This window comes from Lactuca sativa, chromosome 3, assembly GCF_002870075.4.
Source record: "Lactuca sativa cultivar Salinas chromosome 3, Lsat_Salinas_v11, whole genome shotgun sequence".
Taxonomy (NCBI): Eukaryota; Viridiplantae; Streptophyta; class Magnoliopsida; order Asterales; family Asteraceae; genus Lactuca; species Lactuca sativa.
Window position 1 is genome coordinate 53,153,479 of NC_056625.2, and position 14,494 is coordinate 53,167,972.

The 14,494-nt window shown below is 33.6% G+C and overlaps 1 protein-coding gene across 1 annotated transcript; it reads left to right on the forward strand.

Moving 5' to 3' along the window:
* The first annotated feature begins 11,263 nt into the window (after nucleotides 1–11,263).
* LOC128132614 (MLP-like protein 31) lies at nucleotides 11,264–12,217 on the forward strand. The gene is made up of 2 exons (XM_052769254.1): nucleotides 11,264–11,517; nucleotides 11,712–12,217. Exons 1-2 carry the CDS (start codon nucleotides 11,331–11,333, stop codon nucleotides 11,981–11,983), a joined length of 459 nt encoding a protein of 152 aa, XP_052625214.1. The 5' UTR covers nucleotides 11,264–11,330; the 3' UTR covers nucleotides 11,984–12,217.
* The last annotated feature ends 2,277 nt before the right edge of the window (nucleotides 12,218–14,494 follow it).

Here is a 14,494-nt window from a genome sequence, read left to right on the forward strand (position 1 = left end):
TTTTTACATGTTTCTCCACTTTTTAAAGATTTTTATGTTTTTTATATGAGTTTTTTTTTTCGTTTTTTATGTATTTTAAATGTGTAAAGTTCTTTTTTACGTATTTATATGAAGTTTTTAGTATTTTTACGAATTTTTATGTATATTAGTATAGTTGTCACATATTTATGTAATTTTAAGTATTCTTACATATTCATTTATACCTTTTAAGTATGTTTATGCGTTTTGGTAACTTTTTTTACATATCTATATATCTTTTACTTTAAATTTCATTATAAATTAAGTATCAGACCTTGTAAATGAAGAAAAAAAAAGTATTATAGAGTACTTCAAAACAAATATTTTTGTTTTCAAACCATGACCATTAACAATCAATGCCTTTTTTACATATAAAGTCTTCCATTTCTTCATAAAATCAGTTTACAAATATCCTTACTGATATTTGTAAACATTGTTTATCTAAAATCGAATAAAAAAAACAGCTACAAAAATGACGTTGATTTCTAAACATAATCTTTACAAATGTTTGTTTTGAAATACATTAGTGTTGTTTTTTCTTCATTTGTAAGATCTTATAGGTAGGTTAAAATGAAACTTGAAGTAAAAAAAACTACATAAAAAATTTACCAAAATACATCAAAAATTTTAAAAATTACATACAAATATGTTAATAAATACATTTATACATTTAAAATAGGGAAAATGACATCTTAGCCCTACAAACTTTCTAGGGTTTATCCGTGGAGTCCCTAAACTATTTTCTTGGCTTTAGGAGGGAGCTCAGTCGTTTTTTTCGGGTCGATTACGTCCTTTTGACCAAAGTGAAGGGGTCATCCGGTTACCCTTTGTCATATGACATTTGTTGACCAAATTTCCCACGTTGACTTTTAATTTTTCCTACCTTTGGACCCACATCTCTCTCTCTCTCTCTCACACACACAATCTACCAGACATCCACCATCGTCTTTTTCCTCTCAACCTTCCTCTCAAACAGTTTACCCAAACACTAACATCTAAACACCCTTTTGTTCTCTAAATGGATAAATAGCAGATCCTGAACACATTTCAATCAGAAAATTTACAGAGATATATGCATATGAAGATAAATAACGATTAGAAAAGGTTTCGAAATGGGAAGCGTTAATGCGTGGGAGGTGATCGACGGAGTTCTTGTTGCCGCTTCACTGCAGCCGTTGAAGATTAAGCTGTTGGTGAGCGACCTCGGTCTTGTGTTTCTGTTGCGAGGGTATTCCGATGAGATGTACCAGTTCCAATCACTACTCCTCGGGGTTTGTTCAGACCGTCGTCACTGCCGCCACTCCAAGGCGCCGTTTCTATGGCCGCCGACCTTGTTGCCACCAACCACTGCTATTAGGCGATGCTTGGTGTGCATATTTCATTTGTGACTTAACTTTAGTCAATTGTTTGGTGTTCATATGTGTTGTGGGTTATTTGTCTAGCCGGAAATCACAAGGATGCCGCCTTGCACCACCGTCGGCCACCAATTGGGTGGCTGTGCGTGTGTATGTGTATGTTAGTGAGTGTGTGTGTGATTCGGGATTTGTATTGTAATTTGTTATAGTGTCGGAATAATGAAAGAACTTGAAAACTACCACCTTAAGGTGGTCGCTGCCGCCTCCTACCGCCACCGACCGCCGTGTCGGGTGGCGGTGTGTTTTCCTTGTGAGTTGATTCGTTTGGGAGGGGTGCTTGAAACCCTAATGGGCCTTGTAAGCTCAAATGGGCCCAATAAAGCTTAATGGACTCTAATGGGCTTAATGAAAACCCTAATGGACTTTAATATTATTCGAGTGGGCTTAATGGGCCCAATAAAGCCCTAATTGACCTAGAAGCCCAACAAATTAATAAATGGACTAGTATTTGGGTTGGAAACCCTAATGGCGATAAAACCTTAATTTTGAAAATTAATCGGGACATGCACGAGAATTATTTAATAACAGGAGATATTAAATAATAACCATTGGCAAAAACTAATCTAAGCAATATTGGACTTAATGGATTAAGTCCTTAGTGGATTAAGTCTTTAATGGGTTAAGTAGGAAACTTAACCCTAATCGGCATTTTATGAGAAACCCTAACTTCACTTGTGTTTATTGTTGGGCCTTTCTTTCGGGCCTTGATGATTGGTTTATTAATGGGCCATCCAAGAATAATAGTGTGGACTAAAATAATTTAATGGGCCTAGGGCAAGGTCCATGTAAGGGATTGGGCCCAATTTGGAAAATAGGGCCATAGTTGGGCCTTAATGATTATATATGATGTTGGGCCTTAGAATAAAGTCATGTAAGGGGTTTGGGCCCAATTTGGAAAATTGGGCCATATGATGGACTTTGAGTCCTATTCGACTTTGGGCCTATGAATTGGGCCTTGGGCTTGAATAAGCGAAGCTAGGGGTAATATAGTAATTACCCAAAGTATGTAATTGGTTATGTAGTGGAACCCAATCGCTAATTGGGTGATGTTTTGATATTGATAGATCGGGAATCTGTCAGCCAGCAGCTGGGGTTGAGTCTGCGGGACTTCAGCAGGGTGGGATTATGTCTATGGGACTTCAGCAGTGTGAGGTGAGTTACCTTCCAGTAGCGGTGGGTCTACGGCCACAATGCCGACCCACCAGTAGGAGTTGTTGTTAGATGATTGTCTTTGTGATAACTGTCTATGTTTGCTACTACCTGTTATGTTTATGTGCTAGCATGATATGATGTTATGTGATAGTGGTAGTAGGGGTGTGAAATAGTCCCCGGTTACCGGTCGATAGGGCCGAAGGGGTAGATTAGTACCCAACTATGCTAGACAGATTATGATATATGTGATATGATATTATGTGGTAGCAGTAGGGGATGAAAGAGTCCCCACTTACCGGTTGAGAGGACCGAAGTGGTAGGCCAGCACCCAGATATGCTAGGCAGTATATGACTTATGTGTTTATGTTATGGTTTTATGTGGTAGTGTTAGGGGTGAAATAGTCCCCGGTTACCGATTGAAAGATATCGAAGGAGAGGTCAGCTCCCAGATATGCTAGGCAGTACCCAGTTGAGAGGACCGAAGGGGAGCACAGCACCCAGGTATGCTAGGCAGTATCCGGTCGAGATGACCGAAGGGGAGGCCAGCACCCAGATATGCTAGGCAGTATCCGGTCGAGAGGACCGAAGGGGTAGGTCGGGCACCCAGATATGGCTGACAGTATATGTATGTTATATGATCGTATGGTATGTGGTATGATGGGGGAACTCACTAAGCTTTGTGCTTACGGTTTATAGTTTTGGTTTCAGGTACTCGTTTCCAAAGGAAAGGAGCCGGCTTGATCGTAACGCATCCCACTATGTTTTCCGCACATGAGATCTTTGGGATTACACTCTGATATGGTTTTATGATAATATGTTTTGATTATTGACACTTTGGTTTTGACATGAGATATTAATATTAATGTTTTTATACTGATGGTTTTATATAATAATGTATTTAAAAACGAAATTTTTGGCCTTGAATTTTGGGATGTTACAGTGTCATTTTAATTCTTCATAGATTTTCAATTTTTTAATATCGCCCAAATCCACACACATCCACCAAATTCCATTCATACAGTTCAAATTACCCAAATAGCAATCGGATCCAAGCATGAAAAACGATTGAAATTCAATAGAACAACAAACCTTAGAGCATTTATCACTACCAATATCAGCATCTTCAAGAACCTTTTTACCAGCAACAATGCAATAGTGAAGACAATCATCAAGCCTTTGGTCATTCTTCCGATCAGTATACCCATCCATCGTAAAACCAAATCGAGTCGGAAACTTGGACGCATAAAACCAGTCCATCAACCCGATTCCGGTCTCCCTTGCCAACAACTTCTCAGAGGATCCCCTGCACTTCCACCTCATTTACCAATTTCACTATCGTCGCCACCATAAGCACCAGAATCAACAACAATAACGTCTTCTAAAGGCTCGTTAACAGCAAAAGTATCAGTTGTAGCAGTGGCAACAATACTTGTACCAACAGATGATTCATCGAAGTCTTTAATATTGTAAGCAACAGGCCCGACAAGGCACTCATCTAAAAGAACCAATTAAAGGTCCAAAAACCCTAATTTATATATCGATGTAGAGATACAGAGAGAAAGAGGAGATAGGAAAATATGAAGTGGTGAGAAAGTCGCAATTAAGGCCGACAAGAATGACTGGAGATAGAGAATTGCTTTGTTTTCTGTTGAGAGATCAAGAGATCAGAGTGAAAGTGTGGTTAGGATTCGTATAAAAGAAATGGGTGACAAATGGAAAAGGGGGCAAATTATTTGACAGGTGGTTCGAACCGGAGATGGTCACCAGTGAATTGAAGTTCTTGTAGGGAAGAGTAGAAGGGTATTGGGTATGGGGTGGGGTAATGGTAATCGATGACATGGCATGGCTGATGGGGAAAATCTTGCTGATGTGGCATTGAAACCTACTAAAATAGGTGAAGGTGACTAAAAAGACAGGTTGCTCACGACTTCGTTTCCTTATAAAGCCACAAAATAAGTTAAATGGATAAATGGGTAAACCCTAGAAACTTAATAGGGCATATACGTCATTTTCCCTTTAAAATATGTAAAAATATATTTTAAAAAACCATATAAAGAACTTAAAAAGGTACATAAGTATGTGAAAAACATACCAAAATATATGAAAATATGTAAAAATATTAAAAAGTTATAAAAATACGTAAAAAAAATATGTTTATGCATTTAAAATACATAAAAAACACTTTATATATATATATATATATATATATATATATATATATATATATATATATATATATATATATATATATATCACTACAAGGAAAAAGGTCATTACCGGCGACAAAAGTCGCCGGTAATACTAATAGCGGCGACGCGTCGCCGGTACTGAGTCGCCGTTACTGCCTCGTCGCTATTGACCAGTTTGTCGCCGCTAATTATAAAAGTCGCCGCTAATGAGTATTGTCGCCGCTAATAAGCTAGTCGCCGGTAATGACATCTGTCGCCGGTGAAAGTGTCGCCGGTAATAAGTTCTGTCGCCGGTAAAAGTGTCGCCGGTAATTTTTTTTCAATTTTTTTTTTAAATAATGATTTTGGTTGTCGGTGATAATATCGCAGGTAAAAGTGTCGCCGGTAATAACAATATTCGATTAAATATCAAAACCAATAGTATCGACGTTAATTACAAAACAAACATCCTATTAAATATCAAACATAATAGTGCCAATGCAAATTACAAACAAACATCCAAAATACAATTAAATATCAAAAGTCATAATATCCGAGTAGCAAAACAACAAATTTTTACAATCTACCAAGTAGCAAAACGAGACAACATATGCAAATAAAACCCATCCTTACATACCCTCATCGTCGTTCCCATCGTTTCCTTGATTATTTTGGGATTGAAAAAACGAATAAAGCTCATCCCTACATGTCGGGTCGGCGAGCATTGCACGAAGATTTTCCAACTACATAATTAATAGCAATATATATAAACTTATAAGTTAGATCGTCAAACATAAACAAAAACTATCAAAATACATTGTTATTTTTAAACTAAGATAGAAAACCAAAGTACATTGCTATTTCTTGCACTTGGGACAAAAACCAAATTACCAAACTTTTTAGCAAATAATAACCACAAAACCAAAACTACCAAATCAACATGCATTTTACGATGCTAAAGTAGATTGCTATTCTTAAACAAATATAGAAAACCAACCAAATTACCAAACTTTTTAGCAAATAACCACCACAAAACCAAAACTACCAAATCAACATGCATTTTACGATGCTAAAGTAGATTGCTATTTTTAAACAAAGATAGAAAACCAAAGTACGTTGCTATATTTTGCACTTGGGACAAAAACCAAATTACCAAACTTTTTAGCAAATAACCACCACAAAACCAAAACTACCAAATCAACATGCATTTTACAATGCTAAAGTAGATTGCTATTTTACCTGTGATGGTTGTGATGGTGGTTGTGATAGTTGCAAAGGCTGTGGAATCGTCGGAAGACCAGAAGGTTTGCAGCCAATGCCTCTAATGTGGCCACGTCGCTCTCCTAATACTTTCTCGAACGTAGCTCTTTCTTGAGCGGGCGTTAGCTCACTTTCACCTTGAGTTTGCTCTAACAGCTCTTCAACTAACCGATTCTGTAACTCCCAAAAGTGAGTAACAATTAAGTATAAATAAACATTTAAATATATGATAAAATTATAATTAAATACTTACATATTGTTGTTCCGATTCAGTAGTAACAAATACACCATTCTTATCGGTATGAACTTTGTGAAATGTTTCCACTCTCTTAAGGTTCTGTTTAAGTTTAAAAATTATATTATATTTTAAATAAATAATTACATGTATCGTACGGTACCTTCTTATAGAAAATACTGCTATACGAGCTCGAACCCCCACGATTCACATTTATTTGCTTTTCACGGATTTTTTTGTTCATTTCTGAAGCAATTATGTGTTCGTCAGTTTGAAAATACTCAACTGTCTTCGCCCAATTATCAACAAGCATACCATCCGGAGGATTTGCCAATGCTCTTCGGATATCTTCATACCCTCCGACCATCTTGAAATATTCTTTTGCGTCGGCTTTACGCTCTCGAAAACCTTTTAACAAGGCTGCTTGAAAACTCTCTGTCAATAGAGTAGCTTGTGCATCCTAGTACATTTGATTGAGATCAAACTTTGTCTACAAAAAAAAAAAAGTTAACCAAGTAAAAAACAATTATAGTTAAACCTATAAAATATATTTAAATAAATAATTACCGCTAAATGTTGTAATACAATGTCCTTTATATCAGGGGAAACTCTTTTCCAACTCCATTTGTCAAAAGGGACCATCTGCCACATTGTTTTCCCAACTTCTCGGGAAAACATGTCTCCCGCCTCTCCTACGGGATTAAATGTGATGTCCCTATCATATTGCATGCCTATTGGTTTCCCCTGGTTCTGCAAGATTGTTTTTTCAAGCTTTATATTTTTTGCTTTTCCTCGAACTTTCCTTCGGGCACGTCCCTCAACTACAAATGTAATTAAAAATTATAAGAAACGACATTTAATTTATGATAATTGAACAAAAATAGTAAATAAAAATTCATGATAAGACTTACCGTCCTGCTCATGCTGGCCAGGACCTCTACCACCTGGGAAAGGTGGGTCCTCAGCTCCGTCTCCCCCATGTCCACGACCCATGACAGCAGCCATGGTAAACATAAACAAAAGCCACACTCTCATCATTTCCTGAAAAATTATAAGATATACAAATACAATTTTTATTATAGATACACATTACATAGAAATAAACATTTAGATAGTGTTAGGTGCATTTCATGCATTCATTTTGTAGTTTTAGTTCCTAAAAGTGCATTGCATTTAGGTTTAAACTCATGCATTTTGCATATTTTTTGGGATTTTTCATGATGCAATTCCATTCACACACTTTTATGATATTTCAGGGACTTTTTGAAGGTTGGAAATCGTTGGAGGAAGTTAAAAAGAACTGGAGACAGAGTTACAGAAGTTTTGGAGCTTAGAAGAGAGAGAATGAAGAATTTGGCTTCTCAGAAGTTTACACGACCGTGTAAATGCTCCCCTTTAATTTACACGGGCCGTGTAAACGTACATGCAAGGGCAGTCTACTTCGAAGACCTTGAAGGATTAAGCATTCTACTTTTATTGCTTACACGGCCGTGTAAATGGCACCCTTTAATTTACACGGGCCGTGTAAACGTCTCGACAGTTTTAAAGTGATTTTATCCTCTTATAATTAAGCATTCTACTTTTATTGTTTACACGGTCGTGTAAATGGCACCCAGAATTCCACAAAGAGTTGTCGGTTCTTGCAATACTATACTATCTTTAGTATTAGAAATAGCAGTGATTTGAGCTTTATTAATATTATTTTATCCCATCATTTGTTGGCTTGATAGCCAAACAGATAGGAATAAACATTTAGATAGGAATAAACATTTCTATTTAAACTAGAAATCCAAATAAAGTTCATATTACAAACACATATTACAAATACACATTACATAAGAACTATTCTAATCAGAATCTTCCTCATATCCTTCAGTGTCTTCTTCGGTATCATAGTCAGAATCGGTGTCATCGTAATCAATCTCGCAATCAGAAACATCATTGACTCTACCACTTGGCGGAGGAACTTCAGATGCACTTTCTACATCAACAATGACTCTAGGAATGTTTTGAAAGTACATGCTGAAATCGATAAAAAGTGGAGCATCGGATGAAGAGATATTTTGAAGTACATCGACATCGTCTACATTTTCGTGTGAGACATTGTCAACATTTTGAACAAGGTCATCGTTCGATGGTAGATCCCAAATACTTCGATGATTAACATGCTCGATAACACAACGATGGTTATTGTTTGGCTCTCTGATGTAGAATGAAGAATGAAAGTTAGAGATAAGATTAATTACTTGATATACTGTCTGACTTCTTCACAGCTATTCAATACAATTTTATAATAGACATTATGTTGTTGTGTTGTTCTTTTTTACCGTCGAGATTAAAATAGATATAAGTTTTTAAACAATTTTATAACTTTTTTTGTGTTTTTTTTTTTCCAGTTATAACAATATTTTTTTTTTCAATTATAGCATCCTTTAACCTATTTTTATGGTAACCGATTATTATTGGTTATAGAAATATAATCTTATGAATTAATTTGAAGATTATAAATAACTATATAACTTATTGGTTAATTAATTTGGAGTTAGCTTGGGTAAAAACTAGAAACTTTCTAGTTTTTGTATATAAGTTTTTAAACAATTATATATATATATATATATATATATATATATATATATATATATATATATATATATATATATATATATATATATATATATATATATGTTGTGTTTTTTTTCCAATTATAACAATAACTAATTTTTATTTTCTTTTCAATTATAGCATCATACTTATAAGAAAACCACATAATTTTACATAATAAATAAGAACATGAAATTCACATACTTTTACATACATATTATGTTGTTGTGTTGTTCTTTTTTACCGTCGAGATGAAAATATATATAAGTTTTTAAACAATTTAATAATTTTTTTGTGTTTTTTTTCCAATTATAACAATAATTTATTATTTTTTTTTTCAATTATAGCATCCTTTAACCTATTTTTATGGTAACCGATTATTATTGGTTATAAAAATATAATCTTATGAATTAATTTGAAGATTATAAGTTAACTATATAACTTATTGGTTAATTAATTTGGAATTAGCTTGGGTAAAAACTAGAAGCTTTCTAGTTTTTGTATATGTTTTTAAACAATTTTATAATTTTTTTTGTGTTTTTTATTTTCAAATTATAACAATAATTTATTTTTATTTTTTTTTTCAATTATAGCATCCTACTTATACCAAAACCACATAGTTTTACATAATACATAAGAAGATGAAATTCACATACTTTTACATACATATACACCAAATACAAATACACACAAAATAACATCCTACTTAAACCAAATACACATAATTTCACATATATACATAATAACATCCTATTTATACCAAATACAAAAGTTTCACAATCATATATCACATTTACAACAAACATACATACATTCACATACACATAATAACATTCTACTTATAACAAATACATATAATTTCTACCAAATACTAATATACCACATATACATCAAACACACATACATTGGAATATATATACCAAATTCACATATATTCAAACAAATACGAAATATACAATCTAATTTTCACATATGACAATTTTCACATAATTTCACATGTAAATACAAAATTCACAAAAAAAATAAAATAATAGAACCTGTAGTGGCGGAACTAGTCTTCACCCGAAATTAGCCTCACCGGAAAAACTGAACAACACCACCAAAATCACTGATATTGAACAATGTATTGCAATTTAGTCATCAAAATCAGCTTTTAATAATCATCAAATGTCCCTAAAGGCTAAACTACTACTTGAAGCTATACAAGTAATTGCAATTCAATAACCACAAACAAAAAAATGAATAACTTGTTTCTAATCCAAAACAACACCACCAAAAACAAGAATATGAACAACTTATTATCATTCAATCACTAGATAAAGCTACAAATCGAAATGAACATACAAAATAAAAAAGAAATCACCAAATAAACTTACCTTTCTTCAAGAAATGGAGGTAGAAATTGGTCCCAAAGCTTTAACCACACCTAGAGACACTTGCTTGGAACAATGTGGGGAGAAATTTCCTTGGAAGAAGCAAATTGAAGAGGAAATCGGTGAAATGGTGAAGGAAATTGGAAGCAAACAGAAAGGAAAATGAAGGGAAGGTTTCTGCATGCGTTTTTTTTATCTGCGAGGGGCAATAGCAGCGACACCTTTAGCGGCGACACCAGACCCTTTACCAGCGACAATTTGTAATAGTGGCGACAAACTGGAGGGAAGGGTAACGCGTCATTTTTAGTGAACTATTAGCGATGACTTTTTTAAACCTTTAGCGGCGACATCTGTGTCGCCGGTATTAGGTTAGACAGGATAAGGCACCCCACCCGTTGGATTGGATATCTCATCGAACGGTTGAGATGCAACAGAGGGGGAAAGTGTGGATTTGGGTGACAACCCTTTAGCGGCGACACTATTACCGGCGACAAGGGGCTTTACCGACGACTTTATCTAAAGTCGCCGGTAAAGCATAAATGAAGGTTTTTTGTCACATGTCCTCTTCTCCTTCATTTAGACACATGACATTTTTTAAAATTTTTAGATTTTCTATTTTCCACTTGTCATTTTATTATATTTTTCATTTTATCAAATTAAAATTTCACATTTAATATGTAAGGTAATATATATGTAAGGTATTTATTAGAAAAAGATTATATATGTACTATATTCAATACATTAAAGATTCATTAATTTTAATAAATAAAAATTTTTCTCATTTTTCTTATAAATCCAATAAATCCAAAATTTTCAAATTGTTAAAATTTTATATTTAATTTTTTTTAAGTAAACCCATGTAATAGATGGGTCTCACACCTAGTTTAAGGTATACGCTCAAAGGCCGTATATCTCACGGTGGAAGTGGTGTATGAATCTTTGTTAAAATTTCCATGTCATGTAAAACTTGAAGATGTACATGTAGAAAAACACGTAGCTAGCAACACCCATTATATAAGTGCATGCCTCATGCATCAGTTGCTCATGTACTACCATTAGAGAGGATAACTAGCTAGCTAGTGCTCGCAAGAAAAAGAGATAGCTAGAGATGGCTATAACAGGAACGATAACACGTGAAGTTGAAATCAAATGTCATCGTCACCAAGTCTTTGAACTCTTCAAGCATAGGCCACACGACACCTCAGTCATCGACCCTGAAACGATTGAAGCTTGTCATTTAATTTCTGGTCAATGGGGTGTTCCTGGAGCTGTCGTTCTGTGGCACTACTACCATGGTAAACTACTAACATATGAACTTGTTTTATGTTCGATCTATTCCATCTACACACATACACACACATCCATGATCCATGCATGTATATATATATATATATATATATATATATATATATATATATATATATATATATATATATATATATATATATATATATATATATATATATAACTACTTCTGGTTTTTGCATAGTTGGAAAAAAGGAAACTGCGAAAGAAATCATTGAAGAAGTTGATGATGAGTTACACAAAATTGTGTTCAAAGTGATTGAAGGAGATATCTTGGAGGTGTATAATTCCTTGAGCTTCATTCTTACGACCAAAGAGGTGGGCGATAAGAAGTTTGTTATCTTGAGTATAGAATTCGAGAAGGCCAATGCAAGTATACCGGATCCAACATCCTATCTGGATTTGGTTTGTGGACTAGTTGCAAATGTAGGTGCTCATTTTCTCAAGTACCCATGATGTCGTCGATATATTCACTAAATAAATGTCGCTGACATTATGCATGTATTGAAGCTCCAACAGCGACTTGCTTGGTAATAATAGATTAAAGGGAAGTGATTGTTTAATAAATAAATGTCAGCTGCTGTATTTATAAATATTGATGCTAGCTTGTGAAGATATGTATTTGTATTGTAAATGTAAACTGGCATGGTGTTATGGTGTATTTCAATTGCTTGTGTGGGAATTGTTTCATCTTTTGCTTGATTTTTGAAACTAAAACTCACTTTTGATAGTCACGTTTTGTGTTTATGTTTTTTTATAAGTTTAAGACTTCCAAATAGTTTAAGTAACGTGTAAAACTATGGAATGGTTTAAGATTTTTATGTTGCTTTTTAATGTTTTCATCAGCTGCCCGAGTGGGTAGGTTGGGCAATGACCTAGAGCCTAGAATCGTGTAGGGCCCATTTTACAAATCTGTTGATGCTTGTATAGGAGGTCCATGTATTTATTTTTCAGTTTTCAATGCCAATCGTCCCCTCCTTTCTAATCTATTGAAGAAATCGATCGAATGACAAAGCTTTGCTGCCTCTGCACTCTGAAAGACCGAAATTATAACAACGTCGATTCATCATCTTCTTCAGGGTTTTAACTTATAATTTTCTGGTTTGTATGAAATTTGTTGATTGATTAAGCCTTCATCCATCAAGAATCTTCGAAACAATCAAGTAAGAATAAGAAATCGAGTTTTGATTTCCTGATTTCTTTGATTTATCTGTTTTTTCATTGTCTGATTTCTTCTCTTTTATCCTCCAAATCGATTTTGTTGTGTCAGAACCGATTTTTGAGTTTTGAGTTCGATGATTATATCAGAGTATCAAAATACAATGTTTTTTTTTCCTATCACGCCTAAGTTCTCGACTTTACTCTTTGGTTTCTGGTTTTAATCGTGTTTTGTTATATGTGAATTTTGACTGAATGAATGATAATCAAAAGGCCAATCAAACCCAAAGGTTTTTTTTTTTTTCTATTTTTCTTAACAGGCCCAAAGTGTTTTACTTTATAGTTTCTGATTGTCTTTTCAGTTATGATATTATGTGAATTTTGATGAGAGGCAAAGAACTTACAACTTTAGGCACGATTAGTTATTGAATTTCATTTTGTGTTTAATTTACTCTTAAATTATTTGGAATTGTTTACATTTTACATTTATGATCAGTAACAACCGGTCATAAAAGATAACATTTGAACAACTTTAAATAATTATGAGGTAAATCAAGTATGAAAAAATTCAATGACTAAATACAAACAAAATTGACAATTTTAACCCTTTCAAGTGATTATCATGTAAATGGTTCTAAATCTTATTAAGAATAAATACAAACGGAATATGGTGGTCACAAAAATGAGGATGTTGTAATAATTGTGTGATATATCTTTATTGTATAAGATATAAAAAACAACACTTAAAAATGCAATAGAATCGACTTCAATCATGAAGGAAAAAAAAATTATGGTGGTTTCAAACATACTAGGATATAGTCGGCGTTTTTCACTACAGATGATGGAGACCATCGGTATAGATCAATACTTATATTCTTAGTTATTACTTGCAATCTACCTTTTCTTTTTGTATATTCGCTTTATAGGTACTTCTCATTGTGCTCCTTTTGATTTTCGATCTTATTTTTTGTTTTATTGCTCGTAGATGTATATTTTTGCCTTTGTGAAGCTCTACATATTATTCTTTTTTGTGGGTTGGCGTTTCACGTATAGGTGAATAAAGAAACTATAATTAAACATTTATCTCATTACCTAGGATTTAAAGTCATGAACTAAAGCATGATTATGTGGTACATATTCTATTATATAAATATTTTTTACAAACACAACACAAAACAAAGTGTAGTGACGAAATCAAAATTATTAATCTAAGTAATTACTACCGGTAGGGAAAAGAAACTAACATATTATTATAAAAGTGGATAACGACTTGAAAGAGTAATAAACTTTAAATTTTGTTCATATTTAGTCATTGAACTTTTTTATGTTTGATTTGTCCTTGAATTATTTGAATTTCCATATTTTACCTTTATGACCGGTTGAACACATAAGGATAAAATGTGAACAATTTCAAATAATTCAATAGAAAATAAAGCACGAAAAAAAAAATCAGTGACTAAATATGACCAAAATTAATAGTTCGTTACCCTTTCAAGTTATTATCTCTAACTAGAAGGGATCCCCCGCGTTGCAGGAGTTGGAAGTATGATTTTATGAGAAATTATAGTACACTGTCTGAATTGGTAGCCATAGTAAAGTATGTTGCTATTTTCTACTACTCATCCATTTACAAACACGGTAAAAATGAATGTACATTGTGGTACACCATCCAGAATTGGTTTCCATGCCTCCATTTGTTCCTTTGTTCATACATTACACACGACTTTATCAAATTTTATAAACACTCCTTAATAAATTTCCAACAATTCGGACTGAATTCATAACCATAAATGGAAACAGATCAGCAGA

Coding starts and splice junctions, on each gene's coding strand:
- LOC128132614 (XM_052769254.1), top strand. CDS start 11,331: ATGGCTATAACAGGAACGATAACACGTGAAGTTGAAATCAAATGTCAT. Junction 11,518..11,711: donor TCTGTGGCACTACTACCATG/GTAAACTACTAA, acceptor GTTTTTGCATAG/TTGGAAAAAAGGAAACTGCG.